Genomic DNA, 19985 nt, shown 5'->3' with positions numbered 1-19985 from the left:
AAGAATCCAATGCTCAACCAACTGAGCCACACAGGCACCCCTATGGTGGAATATTTTTAACTTAGTTTTCAATATTGCTATAATAAACTCCATTAAAATTGGGAGGAAGATCCCCATTACTAATAGATACAGTATTTGAAGAAAAATAGTATTATCAGAAACATTTTTTTCACTGCAGAATCATATAAACTTTTCCTTTCTACAATTTTATTTTATTAGGAATTGGAAAATAATTGAGTCTATTTAATTTGTTTATAGGTTTTTGGAGGCCTATTTTCCTGTCACCTCCAATTGGCCAAGGAAAGAAAACTGAAGAACAAAATTTTGTACAACAAATTGATAACAGAGGTGGTGAGTATAGTCAATAGGAATTGCTTAATGATTTTATATAGTTTCTTTTTTAAAAAAATATTTTTTAATTTATTGATGAGAAACACAGAGAGAGGAAGAGACACAGGCAGAGGGAGAAGCAGGCTCCCTATGGGGAGCCCAATGTGGGACTTGAGCCCAGGACCCCAGGATCACTACCTGAACCAAAGGCAGATAAATACTCAACCACTGATCCATCCAGGTGCCCAGATTTTATATATTTTCTGTCAATATTTGGAAAAACTTAGGCTAAGATTTGTTAAATCAGGGATCCCCAAGGCAATATCCAGATACAGTCATTATCCAGGATGATTCACTGGACTCAGCATACAGTAGTACTCAAGGTTAAAATTTATTACAGCAAAAGATCACTCAATAAAATAAAATCAGCAATGAGAAAAGGCACATAAAGTGAAAACTAACAGAAACTAGGTACAAGGTTCCAAGGGTCCCTTCCCAGTGAAGTCATACAAGATTCATTTAATTCATCATGAGGTGATGACAAAATGTGTGAGATGTTGTCTATCAAGGAGGCTCATTGATTTTCAGTATGGAGAGCATTTTTGTTTTGTTTTGCTTTTGTTTGGAAAAACACTTTTACTAAAATATAATTCATCCAATCAGCTATACAATTCAGTGGCTTTAAGTATATTCATAGATATGTGTAATCATCACAGCAATCCCTTTTGGAAAGCTTTTATCACCATAAGCAGTAACCCTGTGCCTTGTAGTTTTCATCTTCCCACCCTTTCCATTTCCCCTAGCCCTAAGGGACCACTAACGTGCTTTCTGTCTCTGTAGATTTCACTATCCTGGACTTTTTATATGAGTGGAATAATATAATATATGGCCCTTTGTGACTGCATTTATTCAGTTAGTATAATGCTTTCAAGGTTAATCCATATTGTATCATGTGTTCATTTGTCTTAAATATATGCATAGAGAGTAATTGCTGAATCACATGGTTACTCCACAGTTAATTGCTTGAGGAACTGCCAATCTGTTTTCCAAAGTGACAACATAATTTTATACTACCACCATCATTTTATGAGGATTTCTATTTCTGCACATCCTTGTAAACGCTTTTGTTATCTGACTTTTTAAAAATTTTTATTTATTTATTTACTTACTTATTTAGAGTATGCATTAGCCTGGGGAGGGGCAGAGGGAGAGGGAGAGAGAGCATCTCAAGCAGACTCTGTACTGATTGCAGAGCCAGACCCGGGGCTTGATCTCACAACCTTGAGATCATGACTTAAGCTGAAATCAAGGATTTGATGCTTAACCAACTGAGCCACCCAGGTGCCACTGACTTTTTTATTTTAGACATTCCAGTGGATGTGAAATGTTACTTCGTTGATGATTTTTAATTATATTTCCCCAATGACTAATCATGTTAACATATTTTATGTGCTTTTTGACCATTGTATATCTTCCTTGGATAAATGTCTATTCAGATTCTCTTTTATATTCTTTTATTTTTATTATTTTTGTTACTGAGTTATAATAGTTCTTTATATATACTGATTACATGATTTTTTATCAGTTATATAATTTGCAAATATGTTATACCACTCTATGGATTGTCTTTTATTTTTTATGATGTCCTTTGCAATAGAAAACTTTTAAAATCTAATGTGGTCCAAACTGTCTGTTATTTCCTTTTCTTGTTCATAATTTGGATGTCATATCTAAGAATCATTTGCCAAATCTAATATTGCAAAGATTTACAGCTATATTGCTTTCTAAAAATTTTATTCTTACATTTAGCTGTTTGATGCATTTGAGTTAGCTTTTTTCTGTATTGTGTGATTTCAGGGAACAATTAATTCTTTTGCTTGTGATTGTCCAGTTGACCCAATACCACTTGTTGAAGAGACAATAATAATACACTATGTTAATTAATTGAATTTAAATTTAAAAACTAAATTTAAACATAAATAAGATAAAATAATAAAGTTGTCTCCTTTCATGTAAATATTGTCTTTTTTCAAAGTTAATGTCATGAATATCATTGTTTCAAGCTATCTATTAGCAATTATTATTATTATAATTGTCACTTTAAGAATTTGTCATAATCTTCCTGTGTCAATAGTTTCTTTTCATAACTATGTTCCATAATTATATTAAAATAAATATCACTTTTAGTAACAACATTTTTTATGATACATATGCTTTATTTTCACTCTACAAAATATTGTGGGAAATACAGATATTGAACTTCTTGGAATTATAATTGGTGTTAAACCTATATATATATAAATATATATATATACACATATATACATATATATACACATACATATATATATACATATATATACACATATATATATACATATATATATATATATATACACATTTAAAAGGCTTAAAATTTAGTTCCTGTAATTAAACAATCATGTTCTTCCTAACTTTCAGAAAATTAGGAGAATTAGGATTCTTGGGTGCCTCAGTGATTTAGTGTCTGCCTTCAGCTCAGGGTGTGATCTGGGGTCCAGGGATCAAATCCCACATCGGGCTCCCTTGTGAGGAGTCTGCTTTTCTCTCTGCCTATGTCTCTCCCTCTCTCTGTGTGTCTTTCAGGAATAAATAAATAAAATCTTAAAAAAAGAAGAAAATTAGGAAAATTAACATAATAGTGCAAAATTGGCTGCTAGTCACTAGGTTTATATGTAAGATTCAAGAGGGGAAAAAGACTAGCACAACAATCTCAACAATATTATATTCTTCTATATTGAGAAGGTAGAAATATCTAACATTTATATAGTATCTCATTTAACCCACACAACAACTTTACAGTAGTTATAATTGTTTTCAAGGTGAAGGAACTATGGCTTGTGAATGTTGTATAACTTGCCCAAATCATATCACTAATACTGACAAAACCAGATTCTCAAACATAGGCTGTTGACTGAAAACCAGTGTTCATTCTTACACACACTATATTGAGTTCTCTAAATCACATAGAAACCACTATTCTGCTCTGATAATATCAAGAAGATTCTACTTTATTGTCATTTATTCATTTTGTCTCCTCCTCTAAGAGTCATAAAAAGAGTAAAAGGCTTTAGATTATTTCTTTTTAAAATTTTATTGTATTTAAATACAATTAACATACAGAGTAGCATTGGTTTCGGGGTGGAGTTCAGTTTTTCACCCATTACTAACATCCAGTGCTCATTAGGTCACTTGCCCTCCTTAATGCCCATGGCCCAGTTACCCCAACCCCATGCCAACTTCCCCTCCAGCAAGCCTCAGGTTGTTTCCCATGGTTAAGGGGATTTTATGGATTGTTTCCCTCTCTGGTTACATTTTTTTAAATTTTTCCCTCCCTTCCCCTATGATATTCTGTTTTGTTTCTTAAATTCCACGTGTGAATGAGATCATATGATAATTGTCTTTCTCTGAACTATTTTGCTTACATAATATCCTCTAGTTCCATTTATACTGCTAAAATGGTAAGGTTTTGTTCTTTTGGATGGCTGAGTAATAATTCTCTGTGTCTCTTGTGAATAAATAAATAAAACCTTTAAAAATGGGATCCCTGGATGGCGCAGCGGTTTGGCGCCTGCCTTTGGCCCAGGGCGCGATCCTGGAGATCCGGGATCGAATCCCACGTCGGGCTCCCGGTGCATGGAGCCTGCTTCTCCCTCTGCCTGTGTCTCTGCCTCTCTCTCTCACTGTGTGCCTATCATGAATAAAAAAAAAAAAAAAAAAAAAAAAAAAAAAAAAAAAAATTAAAAAAAAAAAAAGTTTAACAAGGAAACATGGAACATTAACATGGAAAAAATCTTCAAGTAATTAAATACATGTTTGAAAAAAAAAATAAATAAAACCTTTAAAAATATTTATTTTAAAAAATGCTGGCCTCATAGAATGACTTTGGAAGTTTTCCTTCCATTTCTATTTTTTAAAATAGCTTCAGAAGAATAGGTATTAATTCTTCTGGTAGAATATTCATGGGAAGTCATCCAGCCCTGGACTCTTGTTGGTAGATTTTTTATTACTGTTTCAAATTCCCTGCTGATTATGGATCGGTTCAAGTTTTCTATTACTTTTATTTCAGTTTTGGTAGTTTATATATTTCTAGGAATGCATCCATTTCTTCCATATTACCTAATTTGCTGGAATATAGTTGTTCATAATATGTTCTTATAATTGTTTATATTTCATTGGTCTTATAATTGTATTCTTTCAGTCTGGATTATCTCTCCTCTTTTATTTCATTATTTTATTTATCTTTTCCCTTTTATTTTTGATAACTCTGGCTAGTGGTTTATTGATCTTATTAATTCTTCCAAAAAAAACACCTCCTAGTTTCATTTATCTGTTCTACTCTTCTGTTGGTTCTATTTCATTGATTTCTGCTCTCATCTTTATTATTTATCTTAGCCTGCTGGATTTAAGCTTTATTTGCTGTTCTTTTTCCAGCTCCTTTAGGTATAAAGTTAACTTGTGTTAAAACTTTTGTTTCTTGAGAAAGGCCTATATTATCCTATACTTCCCTCTTAGGTCCGCCTTTGCTCCATCCCAAAATTCTGAACTGTTATATTTTCATTTTCATTTTGCTTCCATGAATTTTTTAATCCTTTAATTGTCTTGTTGACCCATTCATTCTTTAGTAGGATAGTCTTTAACCTCCATGTATTTGTATTCCTTCCAAATTTTCTCTCATGATTGAGATCAAGTTTTTTTTTTTCCTGACATTTCTTTTTTATTTTTAAATTTAAGTATAGCAGACATACAAAATTATATTGATTTCAGGGGTACAGCATAGTGATTTGACAATTAGATATGTCATGATATGTTCACCTTGATAAGTGTAGTTACCCTCTGTCACCAAAGTTAGTACAATATTACTATATTCTCTGTGAAGTACTTTTTATCCCTGTGACTTATTTTATAAATGCAAGTCAGAACCTCTTAAACCCCTTCACCTGTTTTACCCTACATCCCTTTACCCTCTCCCTGTCTGGCGATTACCAGTTTATTCTCTGTATTTATGAGTCTGTTTCTATTTTACTCATTTGTTTTGTTTTTTTAGATTCCACAAAGAAGTGAAATCATATGGTATTTGACTTTTTCTGTCTGACTTATTTTACTTAGCACAATGCCCTCTGGGTCCATCCATATTATCATAAATGGTGAAGTCTTTCTTCTCTACAGCTGAGTGATAATCCTGTGTGAAAGTGTTTAAGCCACATCTTCATTATCCATTCATCTACTGATGGACACTTGAGTTGCTCCCATACCTTGGCCATTGTAAATAATGCTGCAGTAAACATGGAGGGTACATATATCTTTTTGACTTAGTATTTTCATTTTATTTGAATAAATACCCAGCATTGAGATGGCTGAATCACATGGTATTTCTACTTTTAGTTTTTTGAGGAACTTTCTTTTTTTATTCATTTATTTATTTTTGTCTTTTTATCTTTTTTTATTGGAGTTCAATTTGGCAACATATAGCATAACACCCAGTGCTCATCCCAAGTGCCCCCCTCAGTGTCTGTCATCCAGTCACCCCATCCCCCTGCCCACCTCCCTTTCCACTACCCCTTGTTCGTTTCCCAGAGTTAGGTGTCTCTCATGTTTTGTCACCCTCAGTGATATTTTCACTCATTTTCTCTCCTTTCCCCTTTATTCCCTTTCACCAAGTTTTAAAGCAATGTCTGTAAATATGCAGGGAATAATCCCTATCTTTTGGCATCAGTTAAAAGCTGATTTGTGACACAGTATGTCATCTGTTCTGGAGAATGTTCCATGTGCACTTGAGAAAAATGGGTATTCTGCTTTAGGATGAAATGCTCTGAATATATCTGCTAAGTCTATCTGGTGCAGTGTGTCATTGAAAGCCCTTCTTTCCTCATTGATATTTTAGATAAATTATCTATCCATTGCTGTGAGTGGGGTGTTAAAGTCCCCTAGTGTTATTGTATTATTATCAATGCTGTTCTTTAATTTTGTTATCAATGTTTTTATATAATTGGTTGCTCCCATGTCAGGGGCATAAATATTTACAGTTGTTAGGTCTTGTTGGATAGACCATTTAAGTATGATGTAGTATCCCTCTTCATCTCTTAGTACAGTCTTTGATTTAAGATCTACTTTGTCTGATATAAGGATTGCTACCCCTGCTTTCTTTTAATTTCCATTAGCATGATAAAGGAGACTCCACTCCCTCACTTTCAATCTGGAGAGGTCTTTGGGGCTTAAACGAATCTCTTGTAGACAACATATGGATAGGTCTTATTTTTTATCCAATCTGATACACTGTGCTTTTTGATTGGAGCATTTAGTCCATTTGCATTAAGACTGATATTGAAAGATATGAATTTAATGCCACTGTGTTACCTGTAAAGTCACTGCTTCTGTAGATTGTCTCTGTTCCTTTCTGGTCTTTGTTACATTTGGGCTCTCTCTTCACACAAAGGATCCCCTTTAATATTTCTTGCCGTAGTGATTTAGTGATCACCAATTCTTTTCATTTCTATTTGTCCTGGAAGCTCTTTATCTCTCCTTCTATTCTGGATAACATATTTTTGGCTGCATATGTTTCTCATTTAGCACCTTGAATATATCATGCCAGTCCTTTCTGGCTTGCCAGGTCTCCGTGGATAGGTCTGCTGCCAGCCTTGTTTCTACCCTTATAGGTTAAGGACCTCTTATCTCAAACTGTTTTCAGGATTTTCTCTTTATCTCTGAAATTTGCAAGCTTCACTATTATGTGGGTTGTTGACCTATTTTTAATGACTATGAGAGGCGTTCTCTATGCCTCCTGGACTTGAATGCTTATTCCCTTCACCGAATTTGGGAAGTTCTCAGCTATCATTTGTTCATATAAACTTTCTACCCCTCTCTTTCTTCATCTTCTGTGACCCCTATTATTCAAATATTATTGCATTTTAAGGTATCCCTGTTTTTTTCAAAGCCTCTCTTCATGATCCAGCATTTGTTTTTTTGTCTTTTCCTCAGATACCTTACTTTCCATCATTTTGTCTTATAGCACCGTTCTAGCCTCAAAAAGCCATCATACTTGTGCACACAGAGGCTAGAGTTTATCAGCTTGGTGGTTATCAGCCATCTTCACTTGACTCAGTTCCCTACTCTCCTTTGTCCCAGAAAAGCCATCACAGAGGCTTGAATCTATTGTGACAGACAGCAAAGAGTGATGGCTAGGTTATCTGCTACCTGCTCCAGTATCTATGCTCTGCTCAGTCAGTCCCAGAAAAAAACTAGATTATTTCTGATAGAGATCTCCACCATATACCTTATGCATTCTGTGCTGTAGCCACACTGAAAGTGTAAGTACAGATAATCATGTAGAAATAAATGGATGATTATAGATGCTCATATAGAAACTCTATACGAATATATCTATTTGCTTTTGGAAATCAGAGATACATCTTCAGGCTTATTAAGTGAGAGATACTTTCTTGTTTATAATTTTTTTACCAAGTGATTTCTCTCATATTTTGAATTTAAGAAACGGATTAGGTGAACTTAGGGGAAGGGGGGGAAAAGAGAGGGAGGCAAATCATAAGAGACTCTTAACTATAGAGAACAAACTGAGGGTTGAGGGAGGGGAGGTGGGTAGGGGGATGGGCTAAATGGGTGATGTGTATTAAAGAAGGCACTTGTTTTGTTGAGCACTGGATGTTAAATGGAAGTGATGAATTGCTTAATTCTACTCCTGACACCAATATTACACTATATGTTAACTAACTAGAATTTAAATACAAACTTGAAATTAAAAAAAAAACATCTTGGTTATAATTTAAGTTCTCTATCTCTGTGCAACAGCTAGTACTACTATCTGATTTTCATTTCACTCTTAGTGTTGTGCCTTACTCCTGACCACATGATAAGATTTTAATCAATTTGGTGATACTACTCTTATTCCTGATATGACTTTTTTCAAAGTGTTATCTTTTTATTTAGTTTAAGAACCTTGTATACCTTGAATGCCTATAAACTTCCCATTTGTTTTATAGCCAGATTGTTTGTAACTGTTTTAGTATATTCCATTATTATCTTGAATGTGAGTGAGTTTAACAAACAGTCAAATTACATCATCCTTTTGTTTCTGTCAGGCTTTAGTCTTTGTCACTAATGATAATAATAGCACTGTATAAATAAAATATATGATACATGATGCTATTGAAGACCAGAGCCATTAAAAATAATAGTTATCACCTTTCAATATTTACTGACACTTGGCTTGGGATAGAAAATTTATAGTTGTCTTTCTAGTATTTGCTATAAAAATAAGGTAAACGCTATCAAGATCTCATGTCTTTTGCATTATGTGTACACCACTAAATGCTATCATGTTATCAAAAGCAACATAATGACTTTATATATTTATAAGAATATGAGCTCCTTTCTTATAAATCTGTGAGGGCTATATAGTAAAAAAAAAAACTTCATTGTCACAGATAGCATACCTTATTGAATACTTTTCAGAATGTAAAGTTTTTCTTTTATAAATTCCTAAAGATTATTCATATGCAATTAAAAATTATCTTAAGGATTCTATATGTCCTTAAAGGAAATTTTATGAAAAGACATATCTCCTTCTCTCTAAAAAGTCAGTATCAATCTCTAAGTGGAAACTACCACCCAGCATTCTTTGACTCTTTCTCAAGTGTGATTTTGTGTTTGGTGCTAAAATGTAAGAAAAATGTCCTTAGGACCTTGAGGAAATGATAGAAGGGGGTCTTCTGTTTTTAAAATTAAGTCATTTTTTATTTTTGTTTTATTTCTGCCTATTTACCTGACATGTCAAGCCAAAGAATTTTTTTGTCTCTAAACATGGAGATTGTATAAATTATAGGTATTACATTCCAGGAAATAATAAATTGCTAGTATTTCTAGAAGCAAAATGAAAAAAAAATAATATAGATCTCTGGTAGCCAAACTTTGTTAAGCAAGTTTTATTTTGGCCACATAATGCCAGTGAATTCCCATCAATAAGCTATCTCCTAAAGAATAAGCTCTTTGAATCTTAACAGCATAGAAATATAAGTTAAATGACCATATTTCATTTTTTATATCTTAATAAGCTCAAGAGGACACCTTCTTGAGCAAAGAATTAGGAACATGACCTCCTTTTGAAATATCAAATAACAATAATCTTTTGAAGGAAAATGGTATTTTTTTCCTTTGCATAGATTTGTTTTGTAATGTGAATGTCAAAGTAAAACTTTGTGATTTTTTTTCATTATTCTTGTTCATGTTTTATTCTTCTTTTTCTACCAGTTTCCAGAATTCAACTTGTAAGATATCTGAGTGATGACAAGATTGTAAGATTTAAAGAGGTATCTCCAAGGCTCAGTGACAATCAAAAATCACAGAAAAAGTTAAAGGAAAAGCACAGTCACAGCCTTTCTCCAAACCCAAACACATTCATGGATAATAAGTATCACAGAAATACCAGGCACAAAATTTCCATATGTAAAATTCGTTGCAGGGACTATAGATTCTCACAAAGTTTTCAGAGTTCCCAGTCTCAAATGAATCCTATTCCTCTTCTAAAGGCTGAGGATTATACCTCTGAAGTCTTAACACCTGCCTGCCATCCTATATCCATGAGCCCTTGGCCTACTGCACACCCCAAGACTCAGAGAAATATCACATATTCTTTGGATGCTGGAGCTCCTATATGTTCCAAATGTTCCATGGAAATCAATAATTCTCCCTTTCATAAATGTCTTGTAAATTCTGATGATGATTCAGACCCTGACTCTAGTTTACATCTCCAAATTCCCTTGGATTCTAAATATTCTCTGAGCCCCAAATCTGTTAGACATCATAAGACTTCTCGGAATAGCCCTTTATCACGATCCCTGGATCCTAAGCATCCTGTGGGCATCCACTGTCCTTTACACCGAGAGGATTCTAAGTATTCCTTGGGCTCAACTTCTTATTTACATTGTGAAAGTTGCTCAGCTCTTCAAAGTCTCATAGGCTCTACTGTTACCAGTACCTTTCCCATGAATCCTCAAAATACGACGGGCCACCATTGTACCCCTGGCTCAAACAATGATATCAACACCAGCAATGTTCCTGGCCTTGAAAATGAAGGCAAGTTTAACCTTACTGCTAGCCTTGAAAATGAAGGCAAGTTTAACCTTACTGCTAAACTTGAAAATGAGGCCAATCCTGACAGTGAAACTAAATTGATCAGTGCTAGAAATCTCAAAGATAAGGCCAATGCCAAAGAGAAGCTTCTTCTCAAAGATGAGATAGACCATGAAGATGAGACAGACTCTGAAGATGAAAAGGATTCTGAAGATGAAACAGACTCTGAGGATGACAACAACACCAAAGATAAGAAAGATCCCAAAGATAAGTCTGACCCTGATGACAGTGATCCCAAAGATAGCAATGCTGGAAATGATGCAGAAACAAACAATGGATCTGATCCTAGTGGTGGTGCTGACCCTCCAAATGGAGCTGATTCCAATAGTGATGGTGGTTCTAACAATGGAACTGACTCCAACGGCAAACCTGACTCTAACATTGATAATGCCAATAACAATGATGCTAACTCCAAATATAGCGCTGATTCTGATGGGGAAGAACACACCAATAATTCAGACAATACCTCTGGCCTAGACAGTGGTGTTGATCAGGACTGTACTGCTAACTCCAACAATGGCACTAATACAAACTACACCTCTGAGCTCCAAAATGGAACTTGCCTGGACTACTCTTCTGATTCCAATAATGGTGCTGGCCCCAAAAATAGACTTGGCTCTAAAATCAATAGATCTGGTCTCCAAAACAATGGCCCTGACCCCCAAAATTTCAGATCAGGCCCCAACATCCCAGAGCCCATCAACAATGGTTCTGGCCCCAACATCAGTTGTCCTGCTTCCAAAAACAATAGTCTCAGCCCCAATAACAATGTTCCTGGCCTTAAAATAGACTCTGACTCTAACTATAATGTCAGGCCTAGTAATGCTATAAGCCACAATATTGCTGTTAGTTCTAACAAGTATGCTGACTCCAAGTGTGATACAAAACCCACCATTGTTACTGACCACAATTATGGAGCTGTCCCTAACTGTGACTCAGATCTTGACTGTATCTCAAGATTTACCCATGCAATAGGCTCTAGCCTTCTATTCAAGTCCAACTATAATGCCAGAAACAGTTATGCTGTCAGACCCAGCTCTACAGTTACCACTGTCAATGTCACTGACACTAGTTATACAACTAGTTGTAGTGGTGCTATTAGCCCTAGCTATACTGCTGGCACCAGATGTAAATCAGGCACTAACTATGACCCTAGGTTAACTCATGTCTTTGTATCCAACTTTGTATCCAACCCCAATTATGATGCCACAAATATCCATAATTTATATAATTCTAATACCGTAAATATTAACAATCTCTCTGAGCCTGAATTGGAAATCAGTACCAGTTCCTACATTGCTAAAATTGTTCATGGTAACTCCCCCACTTTTGCTGCTAGCACAAAATATACTTCCACTCCTGAAAATTTGACCACCTCTGAATTTTCTGACCCATCTAAGCTTGGTATAAACTCCACAGTTTTTGATAACCACAAATTTGGTGCCAGCCTCAATGACTTTGCTGGCTCTGTGGATTCTGCTAGCCTTAAGCATATCACTGAATCCAAGGATGTCCTTGATGCCAAGGAATCTGGCTTTATAAAAGATTTCTTCAGGGTCCAGAATCCCATTGGTACCAAGGATCCTACCAACTTAAACTTTTACTCCAATTCAAATATTCCACTCCCTAGTTTTGACATTATAATAGAAGCTGAACCACCAAATGTTGTGAAGTTTGCTCTATCATCAGGTGCTGTGAATCAATTTTTTAAGGTAAGTTTATATAAATGTAGACTTTAAATATCTTCTCCATTTCTTATAATTCAGAGTGTTAGGTCACTGAACAGGACCAAATAACTTCTTTGTAAAAATTTACTTGAATATGCAAACCATGGAAGAGAAGAGACAAGATGTCCAGTATTACTTCTTTTTTGACCCCAGCAGCTTGCAACAAGGTTTTCCATTTGAAAGATTCATCTGCCATACAGCTGATAAATAGAAAAATGGCATTTATTGCACCATGGCTGGCTCATTTACTACCTCCATCAAAGGTACAATGGCCAAGTGTTGGTTTCTTCCATCTATTTGCAGAGAGAGTAAAGTTAAACAAGCCTCAAATCCAATGAATTAAGACATTTGAAATTACTATCTCCAAAACTCCCATTTTATAAGGAAGCTGGCAAAAACAGCTATAGCCATTATATTCTAATTTCTGATTTAAATAAATAGAATTTTAATTTGTTTGGTGACCTAATAGTAAGGAACAAAGAACCCTAAACTCTTTCTACTTTTGCCTTAAAATTTACATTTTCTTATTTCTCCTGAAAATGAGTAAAATTGTATTTTTAATTAGTCTTTATCAAGTGTTTCTTCTAGCACTCTGAATTGCATGCACAAACTAAAATTTCTAAGTGCTTGGAAGACTATTTTTGGCAGCAGCAAGTAATATTCATTTTGATGAAGCTTTACCAGCATACTGTCATTGAGACATAATTAAGTTGAATAATTAATATTGAATTTTAGTCTTGTTATTCTTCATTAGACATGGTAAACACATTCCATTTGGATTGTAGTATCTGTGTGGATAAATATGCATCTTGACAAAGTTATTTTTTTACTAGAATGTATAATTGATGTGTACCTTTTAAAATAAGGCATATAATCTTATAATCAAAATGAAAGTACAAAATTGGTATCTCTCTAATGCTTTTACTTTAATAGAGAACAATTTCATGATTTTCCCAAGAGAACCACCTCTCTGGAAACAGTTATAAACACCTAATATAGTTTTATAGCTCCACCATATGTAAATTTAAGGGTAATATCCAATTATAAGTAATAAAAATACCATTGCTAAGATACAAGCCTTAACATTAGAAAAAAAGAGACGTTTTCCCCAGTTGTTTTATACAAATGAACTTTTGCAATAGTATGAAAACTTAAAATATGATATGTTTTTGTATTGGATTTGGTGTTTTTGGATGAATGAAAATACATTATCATAAATTTTAGCTTACTAGTTAAGGAACACTTTGCAGTTTGAATTCTGGTATATAAGAACTATGTTTCCTAAGTTTGGGTATATAAAACATATGTTAATTTTAGATGAAAAAATCCTGTAAAGTAGTGCATTTCTGTTCTCCCAAAACAATCAAACTTTTCAAATGGAGAGTACACAAACAAAGCATTCTTCCAGAAGAATGGATGATTACCTTCTCTCAGAGCTTTGGTATTTCCACATTTTCCTGGTTTATGACATCCTTGTCCATATTTCCATCACAAATAACTACAATAGGGATAACAAGATACTTTCCCCATTAAAAAATTTAAGGAGAGAAAAAAAAATTTAAGGAGAGAAGCTCACTTTAAAAGGAATAAAACTTTTCTACTAACCACAAATGAACCAACCAACCAACTTAACATCGGAATATGAAGTCAAGCCATTTGTATCCTATTCATTCATTATTTCAATAGGCACTTAGTAATTAAACAGTGTAGAAGGCTCAAAAATATGCAAAGTAAAAACATAGTGTCCTTTAAAGTGTTTTTAGCCTACTTATCCTAATAGGAAAACAGATGCCTATTTAAGGAGAGAAACTATGTGAAGACAAATAAAATGACATTTCACTCATTTATAGAATGATTAGGTATCATTTTGGTTGTTTATATCACATGTCATCAATGTATTGGCGTAGTTGGAAATATGTGTGTATTAATTATTATACTGTGTTGCACTTTTCAGAAATAACCAAACAAGACCATAACTCCTGAAATTATCTTCCTCTTTGTAAGGGTTAACATTGACTTCCATTACTGGTTTTAGAACTATATTACTAAAAGCCTGATACCATTTAATAAGTTATCAAGAAGTTATTTACAATTCTGAAGAAACAATATGATTCAATATAAAATAGATAAAAATAATATCCTACTTTTCTTAAACTTTGAAAATAGCTTTTATTTATAAAAAATTGCTCAAGGATTTAATTAGTTGAAGTACATGACATATTCCAATGTACTTAAAAAAAATTGGATTAGGGCCATTCAAAGAAGTGGTCATCTATGATTTGTGGTAGATTTCTTAAAAAAACAAAGATGATCCAGTAGTGATACTGAAGAAAATTTTCATATAGTATAGTCCATTATAACCAGAGTTTTATAAATATAGAGTTATATAGATCTTCTTAATGACAGATGCCTGAACATATCAACCAAATGTGTTATGCTTTTTACACCAAAGTTCCCTTAAATTAGTACCTCTAATAATTGTTCCAAAATTAACCAACAAAAATGCTTTTGTTTATAAATATCTTATATATTTGAGGAAGTCTACAGATAAGTCTTGGTTCAGGAGGGGCTAAATTTGTAGTATAATGTCATCAAAATGGATTAACTGAAGTGACCAGAAGTTTTCATATTTTCATCTCAAATGGTCTACCCAGTGTATCATTTCCTTTCTGATCATAAAGCCATTAAAATACATGAATAGTTTTAACTCTTCTGCTTAATATTCATTGAAATAAATCTTAGTTAAACCCAACTTTTAGGCATATTTAGCTATATAATACCCGCATACTCCAGATAATCAGTGATGTCCTGCCTTGTAGTTTCTTAATTAAATATGGATACAAATAGATAAACAGTTTTTCTCTTTCTAGCTTTTTAGGGATATGCTGTGTTTCGTTACAGTGGGAGACATGTTTTCTGGGGATTTTCAATCTAAGATACAATAAACCATCTACTTTCCAAATATACTGTCAACTTACTTAAGGTCTGTTCATTGTTAAACTGCTTTACTGAGATCATCTATGCACCAAGCCTTTCCATAAAGTCACTCCTTTATATATCAATTTGATCATATTTCTTTATAATAATGAAGTGGTTCCATGGTGTTCTATTGCTAGATTTGTTGTTAGATAAGATAGGGTCCTAAAAGTGTTTAATTGAAATACAGTGATATGAGTTGGAATCTCCTTTTGGAATGAATTAGTAAAAGATCTCAAATTGAATGTAACTAAATATTGAACAAATCAAAAAGTTCCTCTTGCTAACAAGGTGAACTGCCCATTGCTCTCTGAATAGTTTGGGAAAAAAACAACTGTTGGTTTATTAAAAGATCAAATTCTCAGACTGAATTCAGCCTTCTTCTTATATCTACACCATGTGTAGTTTTCTGAGCCAACCACAAATTTACAATGACCCAGGTGAGCAACCCAAAGGAAAACCAGTTACCGCAAGCTCAAAGTAAAGTCAGCTTTATTACTGCCTCTATTGCAGAAAATCTGTTCCAATGACCTTCTTTCTGTAGGAGTTTCAAAATTATATATTTTCCCTGATGCCTCAAGGGTATTTGGCCCAGCCCCCTTAAATGTAACCACAGGATCAACGATGAATCTTATCTGGGCAGATAGAGAAAAATAGACCAAATCAACTTGAGTCCAAAAATTGGTGGAGACTGAGGAGAACTTTATCACTCAACATCACAAATCTTCAATAATCGACTAAAGAGACATTTTGTTCTCAAAAGGATTTCATTAGATTTTCAAATCTCAGAAATGTTTGCTACAATGACACCAGTGCAGATACGGTGCATTCAACAGCTTGTAGGATCTGTCTCCCATGTTTTCCAGGTTTGAAAAAAACTGAGGCAGTTGTGTCTGAATTTATTTCATCATCTACTTGAGGGACAATTAGTAAACTACATTTTCCAAAATTTTTAAGTCTGAGTTTGGATGTATTAAGTATCAAATACAATAAATATGAAATGATTAAGTAAGGTATGAAATTTCAGTTTTTATCTCTCATGAGTGATGTCAACCAATCCACTTCTAAAGATACCTGGATTCATTAAGTGGAATGTTTATGGGATAAAAACTGCTGACCCAGTGTAATAGAGTCCCTCAATAAAATGAAGAATGTGGATAAGAAGGTAGCAGCAAGAGAGGATCATATTGGTGGTGAAGACAAAGAAAATAATGTTATATTGTGGAATTATAAACATGATTGCAGTGATCTTCACTTTTTATCATATTATTAAATCTTAATATGTTCTGGCTGGTCCAAGTCCATTTGTAAAAGAAAAATAATTCTTCTATGCCATCCTTTGTACTTCCTGACCTGCCCCTATCTCATCACATACATGCACACGCACACACACAAAACTACAGACTTTTCAAAGTTTCAAATACCAAGAATAAGCACCCTGTATTAACAAATGCTCACTTATTCACCACCAGCTTCTGTTTTTCCCATTCTGAGGTCACTCTAACACCCTAATATACTAGCCCCATCTAGAAAGTAATCAAGTTGTCAAGCTAAGGGTATTCCCTGATTGCTTACTTTTGAAAGTTTATCTCCTAATATATCCACTACCACCTCATTTTTACCCTTTCACAGAGAACCTATACAAACACACACACACACACACACACACACACACACACACACACATGACTGATATCTTTTTCTGCTTTGGGATTACTTTGAGGACCATAACCATCTGAGCTTTTATGGTGATTTTAATAAGAAGATGATTTTTATTACAAATAACTGATTTTTCTGTTTTTTTAATAACTGATTTTTTAATAAGAACTTAAGAACAATCTGTTTGTTCATACTTACTATTTTGGAAAAACCTAAATAAAAAGATGGCCAACCAAGCAGCAAATGAAGTGGAAATAATAGAAGAAACAAGCACCAGCACCATTTTATTTCATCACATAAATATTATACCACAAATGGACACTGACCACAGCCAAGAAGCATAGTTAATCTTACCTGACTACATACAAATAGATAATGAGGAAAACCAAAATTTATTCTAGGCCCTGTAAAGACCATTTCTAGATAGTTGCAAAAGGCTCTGAATCAGAATAAGATTGCTAATTATGAGAGTTTTAAGGAAAAGGTCCAGAAAATTCAATTCTCAGTATGATAATTTTCATGACTTTATACTACTCTTGAATGTAGTTTACAAATGTAATATGATATGACATAACAAAAGATTAGTAATACATCAGTAGTGAAATTAGAAAACACATAAAAATAAACTTTCATGTAAATCTTCAGGCAGCCATTTCATAACCAACATTTAGTATTACTTACTATTTGACATGCATTCTTGAGTTTTACATGTAGTTGTTCATTTAAGCTTCTCAACAACTCTATGAAATTACATAATTTTCCTTTTAATCCTTATTTTACAGATAAAGGCTACGTTATATAGCCAAGTAACCTTTTTGTAATCACACAGTTACCAAGTGAAAAAGAATCAGAGCCTATAATAAAAAACTTAGTTTTTTATATATTGGAAATGAAATATAATTAAAGGTGTCAACTGTAGTAAATATTGTGTTAACCTAATGTTAGCAGATGGCTAGGTTACAAAATGAACACTACTGTGGTTCCATTTTAGTATTTTAAGAGATGTTATTATACTTATGATTATAAGGTGACCATAGTTTTTTGGGGGATGGGTTTGAAGCTTTCAAGGATCATGATATCTAATATTTCTATTAAATAATGTAAGGTAGCCTGAGGATAAAAATAGTTTTTTTCTTTCACTACAACTTTTAACTCCCAAGTTTCTTTTTATTCTGTTGTTGCAGCTCAACTTCCAGACAGGTAGCAGAAAAACCTTGACCCTTGATTAGTGAAAAGAATACCTTGAAACAGAAAAGATAAAGGCACAGACAAGAAGGTTTTGAGGATATGAGCAAACAACTTCAAAAATTGCAGACATCCCTGAGCAATGTTTATTATATTTTTATTCCTTATCTCCTCCCCATTACATGACCATGCCTTTATTGTCCATGGGACCAACAATGTTGCTTCATTAAGCCATGTGACAATTACCCCATTCATCTTATTTGCTTCTGACAGAATATGAAATTAGAAAAAGGACACATTGTGGTCCTTCTTAGCCATCATATAAAAATTATTTTGTATTGTTAATGACTAAAAAGTGCAGTCATATTTTTCAACCAATAATTCCCTCCATCTTTTGTGTAAGTCTCTGTCTCCAGAAGAAGATTATCTTAACTTTTAAGATACTTTATGACAGATGCTTGTAATATTGTGATGGTCACTCTATGTGTAATATCACCTACAATAAATTATTATTTTATTGCTAATGTTGTTTATTTTTGTTATTATGAACATGATACATATAATTAAAATAGTTAAGACATAATATTGCACAGTGTTTGCTTAATTTGCTATTTATCCCATTCAACATTGCTAACCTAGAAAAATTGATAACATATGTCATTTACCAAGAAGTTTTAGAGATAAGTGAATTGGAAGTAATAAAGCTATCTCTGGAGCTGCCATAAAACAAATCAAAAACTGATTTAGAGTTTTCATAGTTCATGGCAAAAGAGCTGAAAAATATAGTGAAATAATTAAAAGAAAATTGCATTTCTTTCCTTTGCAGTTAGAAACAGGGGCTGGGTTTCTAGGTGTACTTAAAAAACACCTTTTTGTAACTAATAATAACCAGACACACTTTGAGGACTATAGGACACATAGGCAATCAAGCCATGATGACCTACCAAACCTTTTTATAAGATCTCCTCTATTTGTCACCACTCTCTCTGTATGCTTATTTTTATTACTTAAATCCAGCCTTCTGCTACACCTAGGTGAGTCTCCCTACTTTTCCCTACATTGTCTTGCTTATATATATAGGTACCATATTCTTTTTGGTATCTTCCCTTATCTTGAAACCTTTCTCATTCAAGAAGTCGCAGACTTCAATAAACAATATTGCTCCTTCCATTATCAAGTTTCTATTCTTAAAGTAAGCTGATAAAGATCGTAGCACATTTGGGGAACCACACAGATCTTGACATGCATATAGTATTTGGTGTGACTGGGACCAAGAAGTGAGATTGAAAAAGTAAGGAGGGACTTTGTTTGCCATATTAGAATATTTAGGCCTTATCTCAGAGGTAATAGTAACCTTTAAAATATTTTAAGCATAGTAGCAGTTGTGACTGCACTTTAGAGAAATAACCAGCGGTGGTGTGGAGGGTGGATTTAAGGAGAAGACACAGAGGAAAAGAGGATAGAAAGACACCTTTTAAGACACAATTGTGGTAGTCCAGACTCTAATTCAAAAGATCTTCAAATAAAGCAGTAGGAAGAAAGAATGGAGAAGCTGAGATATATTTGAAAGCCATTAAGACAAAAATGGCTTTTTTTTGTAATTCAGTAATCACTGAATTATTTGACATGAGGAAAGAAAGTAAGAAATGTTAAGTTTAACCCCAGCTTTCTGATGTGGGGAGGTGGTGGTACCATTCACCAAATTGGAATATAAAGGAGAATGGAAGAGTGGTGGTGGTGGTGATTCCAGTTTATGACAAATTAAGATGGAGATTCCTGAGTAACATTTAGGTGCTGATGTCCAAAATCATCTAAGATGAGCCCTGACCTTTAATATACTTAAGATATAGAAGAAAAAACCCATAATGTTTATTGAACTTGTATTTATATTTAGGGTTAGCAGTTGTATAAAGCATTATCAAT

The 19985-nt window shown here is 33.6% G+C and overlaps 1 protein-coding gene across 4 annotated transcripts in view; it reads left to right on the top strand.

The window, feature by feature from the left end:
- The window catches only part of LOC140627314 (uncharacterized), a 290030-nt gene extending 271444 nt beyond the window's left edge, over window positions 1-18586 (top strand). Inside the window, exons 12-16 of one of the 4 annotated variants that reach the window (XR_012026135.1) lie at window positions 259-351; window positions 9634-11106; window positions 12282-12505; window positions 15113-15225; window positions 18062-18072. Coding sequence is in view for 3 of the 4 variants with exons in the window: in XM_072815489.1 (XP_072671590.1) it covers window positions 259-351; window positions 9634-12227; window positions 15144-15224 (2768 nt within the window). In the remaining variant the exon portion in view is untranslated. Of the gene's footprint in view, window positions 1-258; window positions 352-9633; window positions 12228-12281; window positions 12506-15112; window positions 15226-18061 lie in introns of all 4 variants that reach the window. The other 3 variants (XM_072815489.1, XM_072815490.1, XM_072815491.1) reach the window with 3 other exon arrangements.
- The last annotated feature ends 1399 nt before the right edge of the window (window positions 18587-19985 follow it).

Source organism: Canis lupus, chromosome X (genome assembly GCF_048164855.1).
Source record: "Canis lupus baileyi chromosome X, mCanLup2.hap1, whole genome shotgun sequence".
In the NCBI taxonomy this organism is placed as follows: domain Eukaryota; kingdom Metazoa; phylum Chordata; class Mammalia; order Carnivora; family Canidae; genus Canis; species Canis lupus.
Note: the sequence above shows the minus strand (reverse complement) of the source record. Positions and strands in the feature narration are given on the sequence as shown.